This window comes from Chlamydotis macqueenii, chromosome 32 (genome assembly GCF_036417535.1).
Source record: "Chlamydotis macqueenii isolate bChlMac1 chromosome 32, bChlMac1.mat, whole genome shotgun sequence".
Lineage (NCBI taxonomy): Eukaryota > Metazoa > Chordata > Aves > Otidiformes > Otididae > Chlamydotis > Chlamydotis macqueenii.
The window spans coordinates 363258-376016 of record NC_141587.1 but is presented as its reverse complement, the minus strand read 5'-3'; the positions used below and the strand labels follow the sequence as shown (position 1 = coordinate 376016).

At 56.9% G+C, this 12759-nt stretch overlaps 1 protein-coding gene across 1 annotated transcript in view; it reads left to right on the top strand.

Annotated features, from left to right (window-relative positions):
- Nucleotides 1-6387: 6387 nt before the first annotated feature.
- Nucleotides 6388-12759, top strand: part of LOC147596914 (axonemal central pair apparatus protein HYDIN-like) — a 30301-nt gene continuing 23929 nt past the window's right edge. The window contains exons 1-3 of the mRNA XM_086769219.1: nucleotides 6388-6453; nucleotides 10894-11028; nucleotides 12242-12441. Coding sequence (XP_086625345.1) covers nucleotides 6388-6453; nucleotides 10894-11028; nucleotides 12242-12441 — 401 coding nt within the window. The remainder of the gene's footprint in view (nucleotides 6454-10893; nucleotides 11029-12241; nucleotides 12442-12759) is intronic.

The following is a 12759-nucleotide window of genomic DNA, read 5'->3' as shown; positions in this document are numbered from 1 at the left end:
ACAAGAACCAAAGCATAACCGAGTCTGCACGAAAACAAAGGGTTACTAGCAGTGATGAAGAGGAGCAGCTCATCTTCATCCCCACGACCCCCGACGACCACCACCAGGAGGCACTGCGCAAGCGCAGGTGGGGCGAGTTTATGAAAATGGCCCCTTGGGACTAATTTTAATAGGAAGCAAGGATAGATCATGCATATGTACAGGTGAATTACGGAACTTCATGTGTATGTAACACCTGGATGTATAAATTCAAAGTGAGGTGCCGCATCAGGAGCGCACGGTTTTGGTGGGACTACCCCCCTGTGCTGCCCAGCGCTGAATAAGCATACCTGCTTTACAATCTTACAGATTGTGGAGTCTGTTTTCCGCACGTCATTAACACCTGTATAATGGCTAGTGATATGCTCTTAGCCAATCAGCACCTGTCGCGAACGGTGTGAGTAACCAAGGGAATGTAGATTGTGAGCTCCTAAGGGGGAGACAGGCACGGTGGGGGACCGGGAGAGGTTATAAATACTGTAACTGTGAACTAAGGGGTGCACGTCTTGGGGGAGCGGAGACTCCTGGCGCACCCAGCGCTGTTTGCTTGCCTCTGTTCAATAAATTGGAAACTGTAATTGGAATCCTGTTTGGGACTAAATCATTTATCACATCCCCAGCCAACCCAGAGCTTTAGGATGTCTGCTGGCATCGTGTGCAGAGCCACTGCCTTCCGTCCCTCTCTGGCTGACGGAGGGACGTGGAATTCCCAGTGCACACCAGCACGGAGAGCTCCGTGCAGCTCCTGCTGACGCCAGCCCGGTCAGATCGTGGAGTCAAACGAGCTGGTCGGCCAGCCAACCCTTCTTTCCCCACCTGAGGATCATGACCGCCCCAGGGCGCCGCCGCCAGCGAGATGCCCGCAGGCGCGGTGCTGGCGGCGCGGGGCCAGCAGCGCTGTCTGGAAAAGCCGCGTTGCTGCCGTGGCTGCTGCGGGCGCCCCCTCTGCCCCCGGCGCGGTCAGAACCCCAGCCACAGCCCGTGGGCCTGGCTGCTGCGCAGGGCTCTGCCGGGAGCCCCGGTGCCGAGAGCTCCCCGACCCCGACCCCGACCCCAGCGCAGGGACCCTCACTCGCGTGCGGGGGGGCCCAGGCTGGGGAGGGCCCGGGGGTCCCGGGGAGGGGGCGCGGCCCAGGGCCCGGCTCTGGCAGCTGCGGAGGTGGGGGGGAGGGACAGTTCCAGTTTGACGGGCAGGCGGACGGACCAATCGCCTGGGAGAGGCTGGCAAGAGGGAAGGGAGGGTGACGAATTTACACCAATGGTGAGTGAGGAGGCAGAGCTAGTTACTTGGCAACGGCCGTTCCCCAACGTCCAGTGGGAAGTAAGTGGACTCAGGAGAGCCAATCACACTTGAGGAGGCTGGGGCAAGGCACGTGATTGATATGTAACTAACCAATCAGACTGGGAGGCCCGCAGGAAAGGCAGCAAGACCACGAAAGCTGGGCCACCTGCAGGGGCGGGGCGTGCCGGCTTGCAATCACGCCTGGCGCGAGAGCAGCACATGGACGATTGATAAGCTGCCTGACCCATCACTTGATGGATGGGGCAAGGGGCAAAGCCCACGCAGCCAATCAGAGGACGCAGCGCCTCAGGTGAAGGGCGGGCACTGCAGCCCAGCAGCCTGAGGCCCCCGGGGACCAATCAGAGGCAGCATCCCTGCAGGGAAGGGCAGGCCCAAACCAGGGCACTGTGACAGCCCAGGGCACCAATCAGAGTCAGAGGAGGCAGAGTGACAGCCCAGGGCACCAATCTGAGGCAGACGAGGGCAGAGTGACAGCCCAGGGCACCAATCAGAGCCGGCACCCCCGCAGGTGCAGGCCCCGGGCTGTGGCCGCCCGCTCCCCGAGGAAGCTGCGTGCCCCAGGCCGGCGCTGGCTCCTCAGATCCCCGCGGCCAGGGCGGCTCTGGGCGGAGCCTGGGCTGTGGCGGCGGCGCCGGGCCCGGCTGCGGGTGCTGCTGCGCGGTGCCCGGCCCGGGGGGGCTGCCCGTGTGGGGGGGGGCGCCCGCTCTGGCCAGGGGGGCGCAGCTCGGGCTGCTGATGGCTCAGGCCACGTTTGGGACGCGCCAGGGGCTCTCTCCTCGCCCGCAGCGTGCGTGAGGATCTGCTCTGGGGAGACTGGGGAAAGATCGTGGAGATGGTTGTTTGAACCAGAGAGACCCGTCCGTGGGTTTGTGATGTTTTTAGCTCCGTCCCAGCCGAAACCAGGACAGCGAGTGTGTCCGTGGGTTCCAGAGGGGACAGCCAGGACAGCCGCTGCTCCTTGGGCTGGATGCTGGGACAGCGGGGTTTGCTGCAGCGGGGCTGGAGCAGAAGGTACCGGCTTCTGCTGGCTTCCCCAGGGTGACCCTGACTCACCAGTGCGCTTAGTGCAGCAGAGCTCAGAAGCGGTTTGGCTCTGAGCGCATGTCGCGGCTGAGCAGAGGTGGAGGGTCAGATCTACATGTGCGGCAGGGACTGCGTTAACCCTCTCCCCTCCCGCTGCAGGAACGGCCGCAGACAGAGGTGCTGGGAAACAAACATCCAACCTGTGCCAACCTCATGAAGTTCAACCAGGCCAAGTGCAAGGTCCTGCACCTGGGTCGTGGCAATCCCAGGCACAAGCACAGGCTGGGCGGGGATTGGATTGAGAGCAGCCCTGAGGAGAAGGACTTGGGCGTGCTGGTGGATGAGAAGCTCAACATGAGCAGGCAATGCGCCCTTGCGGCCCAGAAGGCCAACCGCATCCTGGGCTGCATCAGGAGAAGCATGGCCAGCAGGTCGAAGGAGGTGATTCTCCCCCTCTACTCTGCCCTGGTGAGACCCCACCTGGAGTACTGTGTCCAGTTCTGGAGCCCCCAGCACAAGAAGGACATGGACCAGTTGGAGAAGGTCCAGAGGAGGGCCACGAAGATGATAAAAGGGCTGGAGCACCTCTCTTATGAGGACAGGCTGAGAGAGTTGGGGCTGTTCAGCCTGGAGAAGAGGAGGCTCCGGGGAGACCTGATAGCGGTCTTCCAGTACCTCAAGGGGGCTACAGGAAAGATGGGGAGAGGCTGTTTAGTAGGGCCTGTTGCAATAGGACAAGGGGTAATGGTTTTAAAATAGTGGGGGGTAGACTTAGATTGAAAATTAGGAAAAAATTTTTACAATGCGAGTTATAGAACACTGGAACAGGTTGCCCAGAGAGGTGGTGGATGCCCCATCCCTGGAAACGTTCAAGGCCAGGCTGGATGAGGCTCTGAGCAACCTGATCTGGTTGGGGATGTCCCTGCTCCTTGCAGGGGGGTTGGACTGGATGACCTTTGAAGGTCCCTTCCAGCCCTAACCATTCTATGATTCTATGATTCTATGAATTAAGAAAGAAGCAGAGGTCTGGGAGAGGGCTGGGGCTGACGTGGGTGAGTGCAGGTGACGTGTTGTGGGGGATTCATGCTCCTCTCATTCTCTGTCCAGGTTCCAGCAGCGGTCAGGGGGGCGTGGGGCACCTTTCCCCCCGGCAGACCCCCGGGTTCTGGCTGGCTTGTTGGGCACGTTGTTGCCATCCATTGCTTTTTGCTTGCTGCTGCCCGCTTGCTGCCTGCTGCTCCTTGCCACCACACCGTCCTTGTCTGGCTTCCCCTGCCATGGGGCTTCCGAGTTTTCCCACGTGGCACAGCCCCGTCTTCCTCCTCTGCTTGGGTGAGCTGTTGTCTCTCGGGGAGGTCTCTTGTGGCTTGGAGCCGCTGGCTGGCACGGGGCGCTTGGCCTTCTTGCCGCCCGCCTCTCCTGGTGTGGGTGCCAGCTGGCAGGAGATGCTGGCCGGCAGCAGCGGCAAGCGAATTTGGGGCTTCCTCCGCAGCGCCTCCTCCAGCAGCTGGGCCAGGCAGGGCAGGTGGTGCTGGGGGGCAGCCGGGGGGCTGGGCAGGGGACTCAGCAGCGGGATGCGCAGGGGGCTTAGTTGGGGACCCTCTGAAAGGTACTTCAGAGGAGCCTTCCAGGGACTGTCCCCAGCACTGTCCTCTGAAGTCTCCACGGAAGTCTCTGGAGACCTCTCTGGAGAGCTCTCCAGAGAAGTCTCTGGCCAGCTCTCCCGGGAAGTCTCCCAGGGGCTCAGTGGCAGCCAGCTGGGAAGGTCTGCCGCCAGCCCGCCCTGCTTCCCCTCGGGGTCCTGCGAGGGGGAGGCCGCCGCTCCCCAGAAGGGGTCGGTATCCCCCAGCATGGCTTTCGCCAGGCGGTCCCTGGGGCAGCCCCCCTCCGGCCTGGACTCCAAGAAGTCAGGGACTGGGCTGAAGGAGGTGCTGCTGGCCAGGCTGCCGGGGACATCGGGGAAGGTGGTTTTGCTGTCAGCATCGCCGCCACCACTTTCTCCTTGTTGCAGCCGCCTTCTGCCCTGCACTCCAAGAGGTCGGGGAGCTTGTTGAGAGAGGTGGTGAAGCTGGGGACGCCGGGGACGTCGGGGACAGTGTCCTCAGCATTCCCCAGCCCCGCTGCCCCCACTCACTCCTTGAGGCAGCTGCCCTCCACCACGTGAGAGGTCGAGGAGCTCAGCGGGGGCCTTGGCAGTCAAGCTGGCATAATTGGTGGTCAAGGCGGTGTCCTGGCTGTCCCCTCGCCGCACCTCAACAGCTTGGTCCTGGGGGCAGTCGCCAACCACCACGTCCCCCGAGAAGTTGTGGTGCTCAGGAAGGAAAGCAGTGCTGGCGAGGCTGTTGGGGAAAAGCAGAACGTGAGGGACGGTGCCCTGGCTGTCCCCCAGCCCTGCCAGTGCCACTTGCTCCTGTGGGCAGCTGCACTCAACCACGTACTTGGAGAGGTCGGGGAGCTCCTGGAGGAAGGCGGTAAAGTCGGGGACACCAGGGACGGTGTCCTTGCTGTCCCGCAGGCCTGGCAGCACCACTCCCTCCTGATGGCAGCCGCCCTCCGCCATGTACTGGGAGAGGTCAGGGAGCTCGTGGCGGAAAGCGGCCAAGCTGGGGCTGTCGGGGACACTGGGGACAGCGTCCTCAGCTTGCACAGCGTGGGGTCGGCTGAGCGTGTTGTTGCTGGTGGCGTGCGCTGGCTGCTCTGGAAAGAGCTGGGTGAGAGCGGCTGGCCCCTTCTCGGGCACGTGAGCAGGCTTGCCCGGAGCGTCCAGCGTGCTCAGTGCTGCAGGAAAAGCAAACAAAGCCGGGCCAATGGTGGGCAGAGCGAGGACAGGCTGGCGTGGGCTGGCGGCAGCGACACTGGTCTTGGTGGTCTCCCCGTCCTCGCTGTAGGCCTGTGATGTCTTCTGGGTGCTGCCGGGCAGGGTGTGGAGCACAGGGGGGCCATGCACCCAATGCTGATCTGCAGGGCGGCAGGGTGGCGGGGGGCCAGGGCGGGCAGCGACATGCAGCGGGCAGGAGCCTGGGGGGTAGAGGGGCTCCCCCTGGGCCACAGCCCCAGCCCCATCGGCTGGTGGGACACCGGCGTCCCCCTCACCACCTGCTGTCCCCAGCCACGGGCAGGGGGACAGGGAGCAGGCATGGAGGGGAGCTGCATCATGGGAGGGAGCTGCCAGCTTTTGGGGAGCTGCAGCAGCTGCCCCGCGGCCCCCAGGGGCCCTGGCACCCCGTGCCAGACGCTGGCCTGCGGCACCTGGTAGGTGATGGGGTGGACCTGGGCAGGCTTACAGGACCCCAGCAGCCCTGGAACAGAGGGCAGCACACAGGCAGGGAGCGGCGGCGGCAGCACGGCTGGAACCGTGAATCTCACACCGGGCACCTTGGGTGGCATCGGCAGCTGGAGAGGGAGCTTCTCTGTGGGGGAAGCAAAGAGGGGCGATGGCGTGAGCAGGTGGAGCCGACGGGGGGTTACCTGGAGGGCAGGAGCCCCAGGAGGAGCTGGAGCCTGCTGCTGTACCTGCCATGGCGGCTGGTCAGAGTGCGGTTTGTGGGGGTCAACCAGCCTGCATCCCTATGGCGAACACTGCGCCAGCACCTGCTTCTGCCAGCCTTGCCAGGGTTTGACTTTTCCTACCACAGCAACTCCCCAGCTCAAGGATTTGCTGTCCCGCTGATGATTTCCTGTTCCCAGTGCTCATTTCCCATCCCCACAATGGTTTCCCATCCCAGCCATGACTTCTCAGCCCCGTCACGGTTTCCTACCCCAATGGTCTCCCATCCCCACCATTTCCCACCCCAAGCGTGATTTTTGCGGGGAGGTGAATTTCCTGCCCAAGGGGAAGGGATGGGGCCAGTACCAGTGGCCTGGCGGTGCCCACCTTTGTGTGCTGCTCCACCCTGCCCCGCAGTGGGGATGGGGCTGGTTTTAGCACTTTTGAGGTTTTTTGATTCTCTCCCTCTCTGCCCCAGTGGGGCAACTGCTGTTCCCTGCTGTGGTGGAACTGGTGCCGGTACTGGGCGGGCACGATGGGAGCTGTCACAAAAATGCGACAGCTGGCCCGTGCCATCCAAGCAGAGAGGCTGGGGTGCAAAGTACAGCATCACAAGAGGAATTCTTGCAGTTGTGCATCTGAATGCGCGCCCACACTCTGCTGTTCTGCAAAGCAACTCCAATTCTGTGGCATCGTCATCCGATTCTTTCTTGATCCAGGCATCCCTGGAGTTGGTCTTGCTGCAGTGCCTTGTCTCTGCTGCCAGAGAAGGGCTCAGTCACTTGGGAGTTGTCCTTGTCTCTCTTCTGGTAGAGACCTGAAGCCGCTTGCCCCCAGAACAGACCTTCTTGTGCAGAGAAAGCCCTGAAAATTCAGAGCAAGTGCTCAATCACAGCTTTTCCTTCATCATCAATTTCTAGACAGCAATTGCTAAGGTTAAATTTTCCACAAACATCCCCTTCTTGTACTAGCAAATAATCCAAAGCTAAATGATTTTGATATAAGGCAGTTTTCATCTTGGTCTTCTGTTTTGCAATTAATCCAAGTGCATCTCTGGTTTTATTTACAACTATTTTGTTGGCTTCGGTCTTCGTGATCGGGATCGGTGGTGCCTGTAGGCAGCGGCGGACCTCCCCCTTACGGCCTATTTCATAGAATCATAGAATCATAGAATCACATGGTTGGATGGGACCTATAAGATCATCTAGTCCAACCGTCTTCCCACTACCATTGCTGCCACATCTACTAAACCATATCCTGTAGCTTCTCATCAAGCCGCCTCTTGAACACTGCCAGGGACGGCAACTCCACCACCTCCCTGGGCAGGCCATTCCAGTGCCTGACCACTCTTTGGGAGAAAAAGTTTTTCCTCACGTGAGGAAAAACTCCTTGCGTCCACAAGGAGCTATGTGGAGTCCAGGGACACCCACCCTGGGGCCAATAAGCACCCTGACACCAATATGGTGGAAATGCAAATGGTGATTTATTAGGCTGCATCACACGCTTATATATTGGCTGGCTCCGCCTTCATGGGCGGCGCACTCCTAGGGGAGGGGTCAGCCTATCTGTCCGTCACAGCGCGAGATCTTCCGAGCGCCATTCCCTACATCTCCCCCTCCCAATGATAACCCTTAAGGCACACCTTTATTCACCATGCATTCCTTAACAAATTATATACAACTTGCTGATGTCTATCATCCATTAGTACACGTAAATGAACAATAACCCATCTTCCGAAAAACATACAAACAGGTAAACCGCAACATAACATTAAAAACAAAATCACAAGAACTATCAGAACTGTATATAACCAATCCCAACTGAAAAACCTCGTAATCCACTCCCATACCATGTTCAAACCGCTACCTAGATCTATATGCATTATATCTGCGTTATCCGCTATGTTATCTGTGAGCTTCTTTAAATACATATTCCTCCTTCCTATCTTCTCATAGTCTGTGTTATCGAGGCAACAGAATGATAAATTTTGTATAACGGCTCCATCACAGCCTCCTTGACCCAGGAGCTCCAATGCTAAATCTATTGCTTTAGCATGTGCCTCCAATACCTTTTGAGTGTGTCCAAACCTCTTCTCCATGTCGGCAAGTATTGCCTTTGTGAGGTTAGACGTCAGTGTATGACAGGTCACCTTCTTCAAAGCTAATGTGACCACCTGAACAGCCAGTCCTGGTGCGAACATCAAAGTGAAAAATCCCCCTGCATTGTCCCAGTCTGGGTCTGTAATTTCATCATCACATGTGTCCGAAAATGCATTTTCCTCTAATTCCACGTCTCTTTTCCTGCGATTTACTGAACCTCCCTCCTTTGTCACGGCCAACGTCTGCAAATTCCTTAAGGTGCATACACCATACATTATTCCGGGCCTTACACAAAAAATGGACCGTTTCATTGCACAGAAGAACAAATGGACTCCTGAGGCATTGAGATTGTCGTGGACAGTCCCCAATGCCCCAATGTCTGTGGTGCTCTAGATGCGGCATCAACGGACGATGAGAAGCAGCAAGAGCTTGAGTTGCTGGCACTTTTGGTGTGGGAGCAATTGTCCGACGTTCGTGATTTTTAGGGTATTTTGTCAGTGGGCGGGCTTTTGTAGTTGATGGTAGAAGTCGAAGCCCTGTTCATCAGGGAAACATGGAGCCTCAGTGTCTGTGGTGCTGTAGATGCGCTGTGAATGGCCGGGGAAGAGCAGCAAGAGCTTTAGTTGCTGGCACTTTTAGTGTGGGGGCAATCGTTCGATGTTTGTGATTTTTAGGGTATTTTTTCAGTGGGCACTTCCGTGCAGTTGATGGCAAACGTCGAAGCCCTGTTAGTGAGGGAAAGCCCGGAGCCCCGATGTCTGTGGTGCTGTAGATGTGGAGTCAAAGGCTGTGAAGAGCAGCAAGAGCTTGAGTTGCTGGCAATTTTGCTGTGGGAGTAATCGCCCGACGTTCGTGATTTTTAGGGTATTTTTTCAGTGGGAGTTTCCGAGCAGCTGGTGGTAAACGTCGAAGCCCTGTTGGTCAGGGAAAGCCCGGAGCCCCGATGTCTGTGGTGCTGTAGATGCTCTGCCAATGGCCGGGGAGGAGCAGCAAGAGCTTGTGTTGCTGGCACTTTCGGTGTGGGAGCAATCATCCAACGTTCGTGATTTTTCGGTGTTTTTATTCAGTGGGGAAACCATTCGTGCAGCCCAGACTGATTTTGAACACTTTTTGCTGTAGGTATCCTCTTTCCTGCTTAAAATGTGCCTCAGCTTCTCTTTTCCTACTGCTGTCCTTTTGCTCTTCTTCAGCTGCTCCCTGGGATTTGTCCTGTAAAGGAGAGGCAATGTGTGAACCGTTGATTTTTTCCTGAATGAATTCGTTTTGAAGCTAGTAAGACCTGACCTGTTGGACAGCACTGGTGTGAAAACAAGATCAGCTCTAAGGAAAATCCCTGTCGTATTTAAGTACACAAAGATAGAGATGACAGTCCCAGGAGAGGTTATATTCTAATTCTGTTGGCTTTTGGTAATGTCCTGGCGAAAATCAGGGTTGCACTCCATCTCCAAACTTTCTCACCAGTTTCCCAGACTCCTCTGAGTCACACTGAGGCTTGTCTGCTCCGTCAAAATCCAGGGAACAGCAGACTCTATTCCAAACAGAGGCTCTGCAATCATTCAGAGACACCAGTGCTCAGGTAGATTCTTATTGCTCTTACCTGTGTGCTATAAAATTGCTTTTCTGCCTTCAGGCTGCTCCTCCCCACTCTCAGAGATGTGCTGGGTGACTTCTGCTGCAGGTCTCAGCCCTGTGTGCTCATCGGCCAGGGGACTTGGGGACCCAAACGTTTGTCTGCAGCGTGATCTTGGCTCCTGGCCCTTGCTGCCCCAGGGCATTTCTGGGAGCAGAGAGCATTTGGAGAGTTCAGGACTGCCTTGGCCATGGGTTATCAGGCTCGGGCGGGTGGCCCAGGCTGAACTTCCGTTTTGCCCAGCCTTGTGTGGGCTGGTTGTTTATCAGTGACGCTGCCTGTCAGCCCAAAGTTCAGACTTTCTCAGAGATGTGGTGCCCAGGGGCTGATATCTGTGTGCTAGAAGATGCCTGTTTGCTGTGTCCGTGCCGGTGGTGTCCCAGAGGGCAGAACCTTGCAGCAGGGTGCCTGCAGGGCCTCCTGGGTGTGGGGAGGAATCTCCAGAAATGTGGCTTGCCTGTGCTGGCAGCTGCCTGGCTGCAATCAGCAGGCAGCGAGAGCCTCCGGGGAGCTGAGACTGGCTTTTCATCCTGAAACCAGACTGTGAGTCAGTGCTGGCAGACAAGGCCTTTGAAGGCCATAATTGATGGGCACAGCCTGAGGGCTCGTCTGGCTTTCCATCGTTTTGGTGAGCTGACTGCTCTCGTCTGCTGCACCAGCCTTTCCTTGCAGAGGATGGTGCTTCTCCCTTGCCTCTCTACAGCCCGCTTTACATTCTCTTAGCCGTCTCCTTGTTCCTGGGGCTGTCTCTTTGTTTTCCTGCGTTCCTCCTTTTGCTCTTCTTCAGCTTGCTTTTCTTCCCAGTAATGTCTGTGGTCTCCTTCTCTTGCTGGTCTGCCTGCATGACTCTGTAGCACCGCAGCTTGACTGCCCCGCTCCAACCCGGTATGTTAGGAGTGAATGTCCCCCTTGCCGTGGTGTCACAAATGCCACTTTGCCTTCAGAGAATGCATTCTGCCTCTAGAGGCGTGACTGTGTGGATGCGTGCAGGCAGAAGCAAGCAGGTCCCCTGGGCTTGTTGAATATGTGGATGGCTTGATCCACATATTGTATTGTACCTCCATACTGCTGGTGTCTTACCTGCTTGGCCCTTCTTTGGCAGCAGGACATTGCCCTACTGCCTCTGGCCTAGAGCTGTTTTGCCCAGGCCAAATGGATTCAAGTCCACCCTTGTGAGTTATGTGCGCATACCTCCAGAGCTAGAAGTGCCTTGGAAAGCTGGTTAAGGAAGGATGTCACCAGGGCATGGCCAAGTCTCTTCTCCTCATGTTTCCACCAGTGGCAAAATCACCTTTTCATGTCTCTGCTGCAGGTTCCTCGGCTAGTGAAGGTCATCTTGGAGAGCTCACCTTACTTCAAGTTGATGGGTCCCAATGCTGCGTGCCGTAAGGTAGCACCTGGCCTGCTTTCGACTTTCCGCATCTGTTTCACCCCTGAGGAGAACAAGGTGAGAGTGGAGGTCCCAAGAGGTTGGTGCCTTCACTGAAAGGTGAACGTGCAGGGCTGGATTCAGAACAGGGCATCTGGTATGGATTTTGAGGAATGTTCCTGGTTTCGGTGGGTTGCACTGGCTCTAGAGCGGGGGGACACTCTTTCCTCATGGGGAAGATGCTGCTTTCCTAGCCTGGAGGCTCTTGCATGCTTCAGACTGGTTTTATCCTTCAGCGCTGGAACACTGAATGTCATGTCTGTGGTCTTCAGGGATGAGAGCGTCTACTGTCTGCGGTGGGGCGGCCTCTCAAGGCGTTGGTTTCTAGTATCTGTCCATTGCTGCATCACGATGGGTTTGCTCCACTCAGGATAAACACAAAAGTCTGTTGAACAGCGACCTGTTATTTGGAGGACGCGAAGTGAGCCTGATCAGAGTGAGGACCGCCGCCTTTGAAACCTGGAGTCACCTTAACGTGTCTCATGTTGGACAGAGCAGTGAGACAGCTGAATGACGATGCTTTTTCATACGCTCTGTTTTCAAGCCCTGCAGGTGTGCTGTCACGGAGGATACTTGCCCGCCTGCAATCCAGCTGCGAGTCCAGGGGAGAGGGAGCGCTGTGCGGGTGGCAGGGAGCCAGCCTGGCACAGGCACACTGAGCTCTGGGTGTCCAGATGCTCTAATGCTGTGGGAAGGGGTGGGGAATACACACGTCCCCCACACCCACCCGAGAGTAAAACAATGAGTGAGTCCAGCATGTGAAGCGTTTCACCAAAGACTGACTGTTGGTCGTGCACATGGTGAAGTCCTTTTGAAAATGTCCCCAAGCATCCCCTGCCAGGCTTCAACGAGGTGGCTGCGTTGCTGGGATTGGAGTTGGTGCTGTGGCACAGCCGGGTTCGTAGTGGTGCCTTTATCAGTCTGCAGTGCTGATGGAGGCGGATTCTCACTATGGCTGTCACCCCTCACATGAAACGACTCTGTTTTGCTGCCTCAGAATCCAAGTATCAGATAATTTTGTCCGGTGCTGCAGGTGAATCCGTGGGGTTGTTTGTGCTTTGCAAGGGAACAGCCCTGTCCAAGTCGTGCCACTGGTATGAAAGGTCATGAACGTAGAAAGTGCTATTCCATTCTGTAACGCTGCTGCTAGAGTGGTGGAAAAGAGCCGTTTTTCTTCTGCCGTGGGGATGGCACTAAATGCACTGTGCTGAGGTTGTTTCTCTCCCTGCAGGATTATTTCCACCAGCTCATCTGCGTCACAGAAAGGGAGAAGTTCATTGTGCCTATCCGAGCGATAGGGGCGCGAGCTGTCCTGGACTTCCCTGACCAGCTGGACTTCTCCGTCTGCCCGGTCAAGTACAGCACCCAGAAAACTCTGCTGGTTCGCAACATCGGGGATCGGGAGGCCCGCTACCGCATCAGCACTCAGAGGTAAAGGAGCTCATCTTTTCTGTGCAGAACACTGTTGTGTGATCACGTAGTTAGGAAACGGGAACAAAAAGGAACCGGAGCGTCTGAGCTGCTGCATTGCAGCCGTAGCTGGAAGCGGGCAGGCCATGTGGGTTTGGCTGTTGCCGAGAGTGTTTGAAGTGTGATGCAGCCTTTGAGAAAACTCTGGAAATGGGCAAGCCATGAGCTGGTGAAAGAGGCATTCAAGAATTTATCAGCAGCTGTGTCTCTATTAGCAAGGGCAATCAGAGATGGTAGCCCAAAGCAATTGGTATGTAGGCCCTGAGGTCTGTGAGGTCC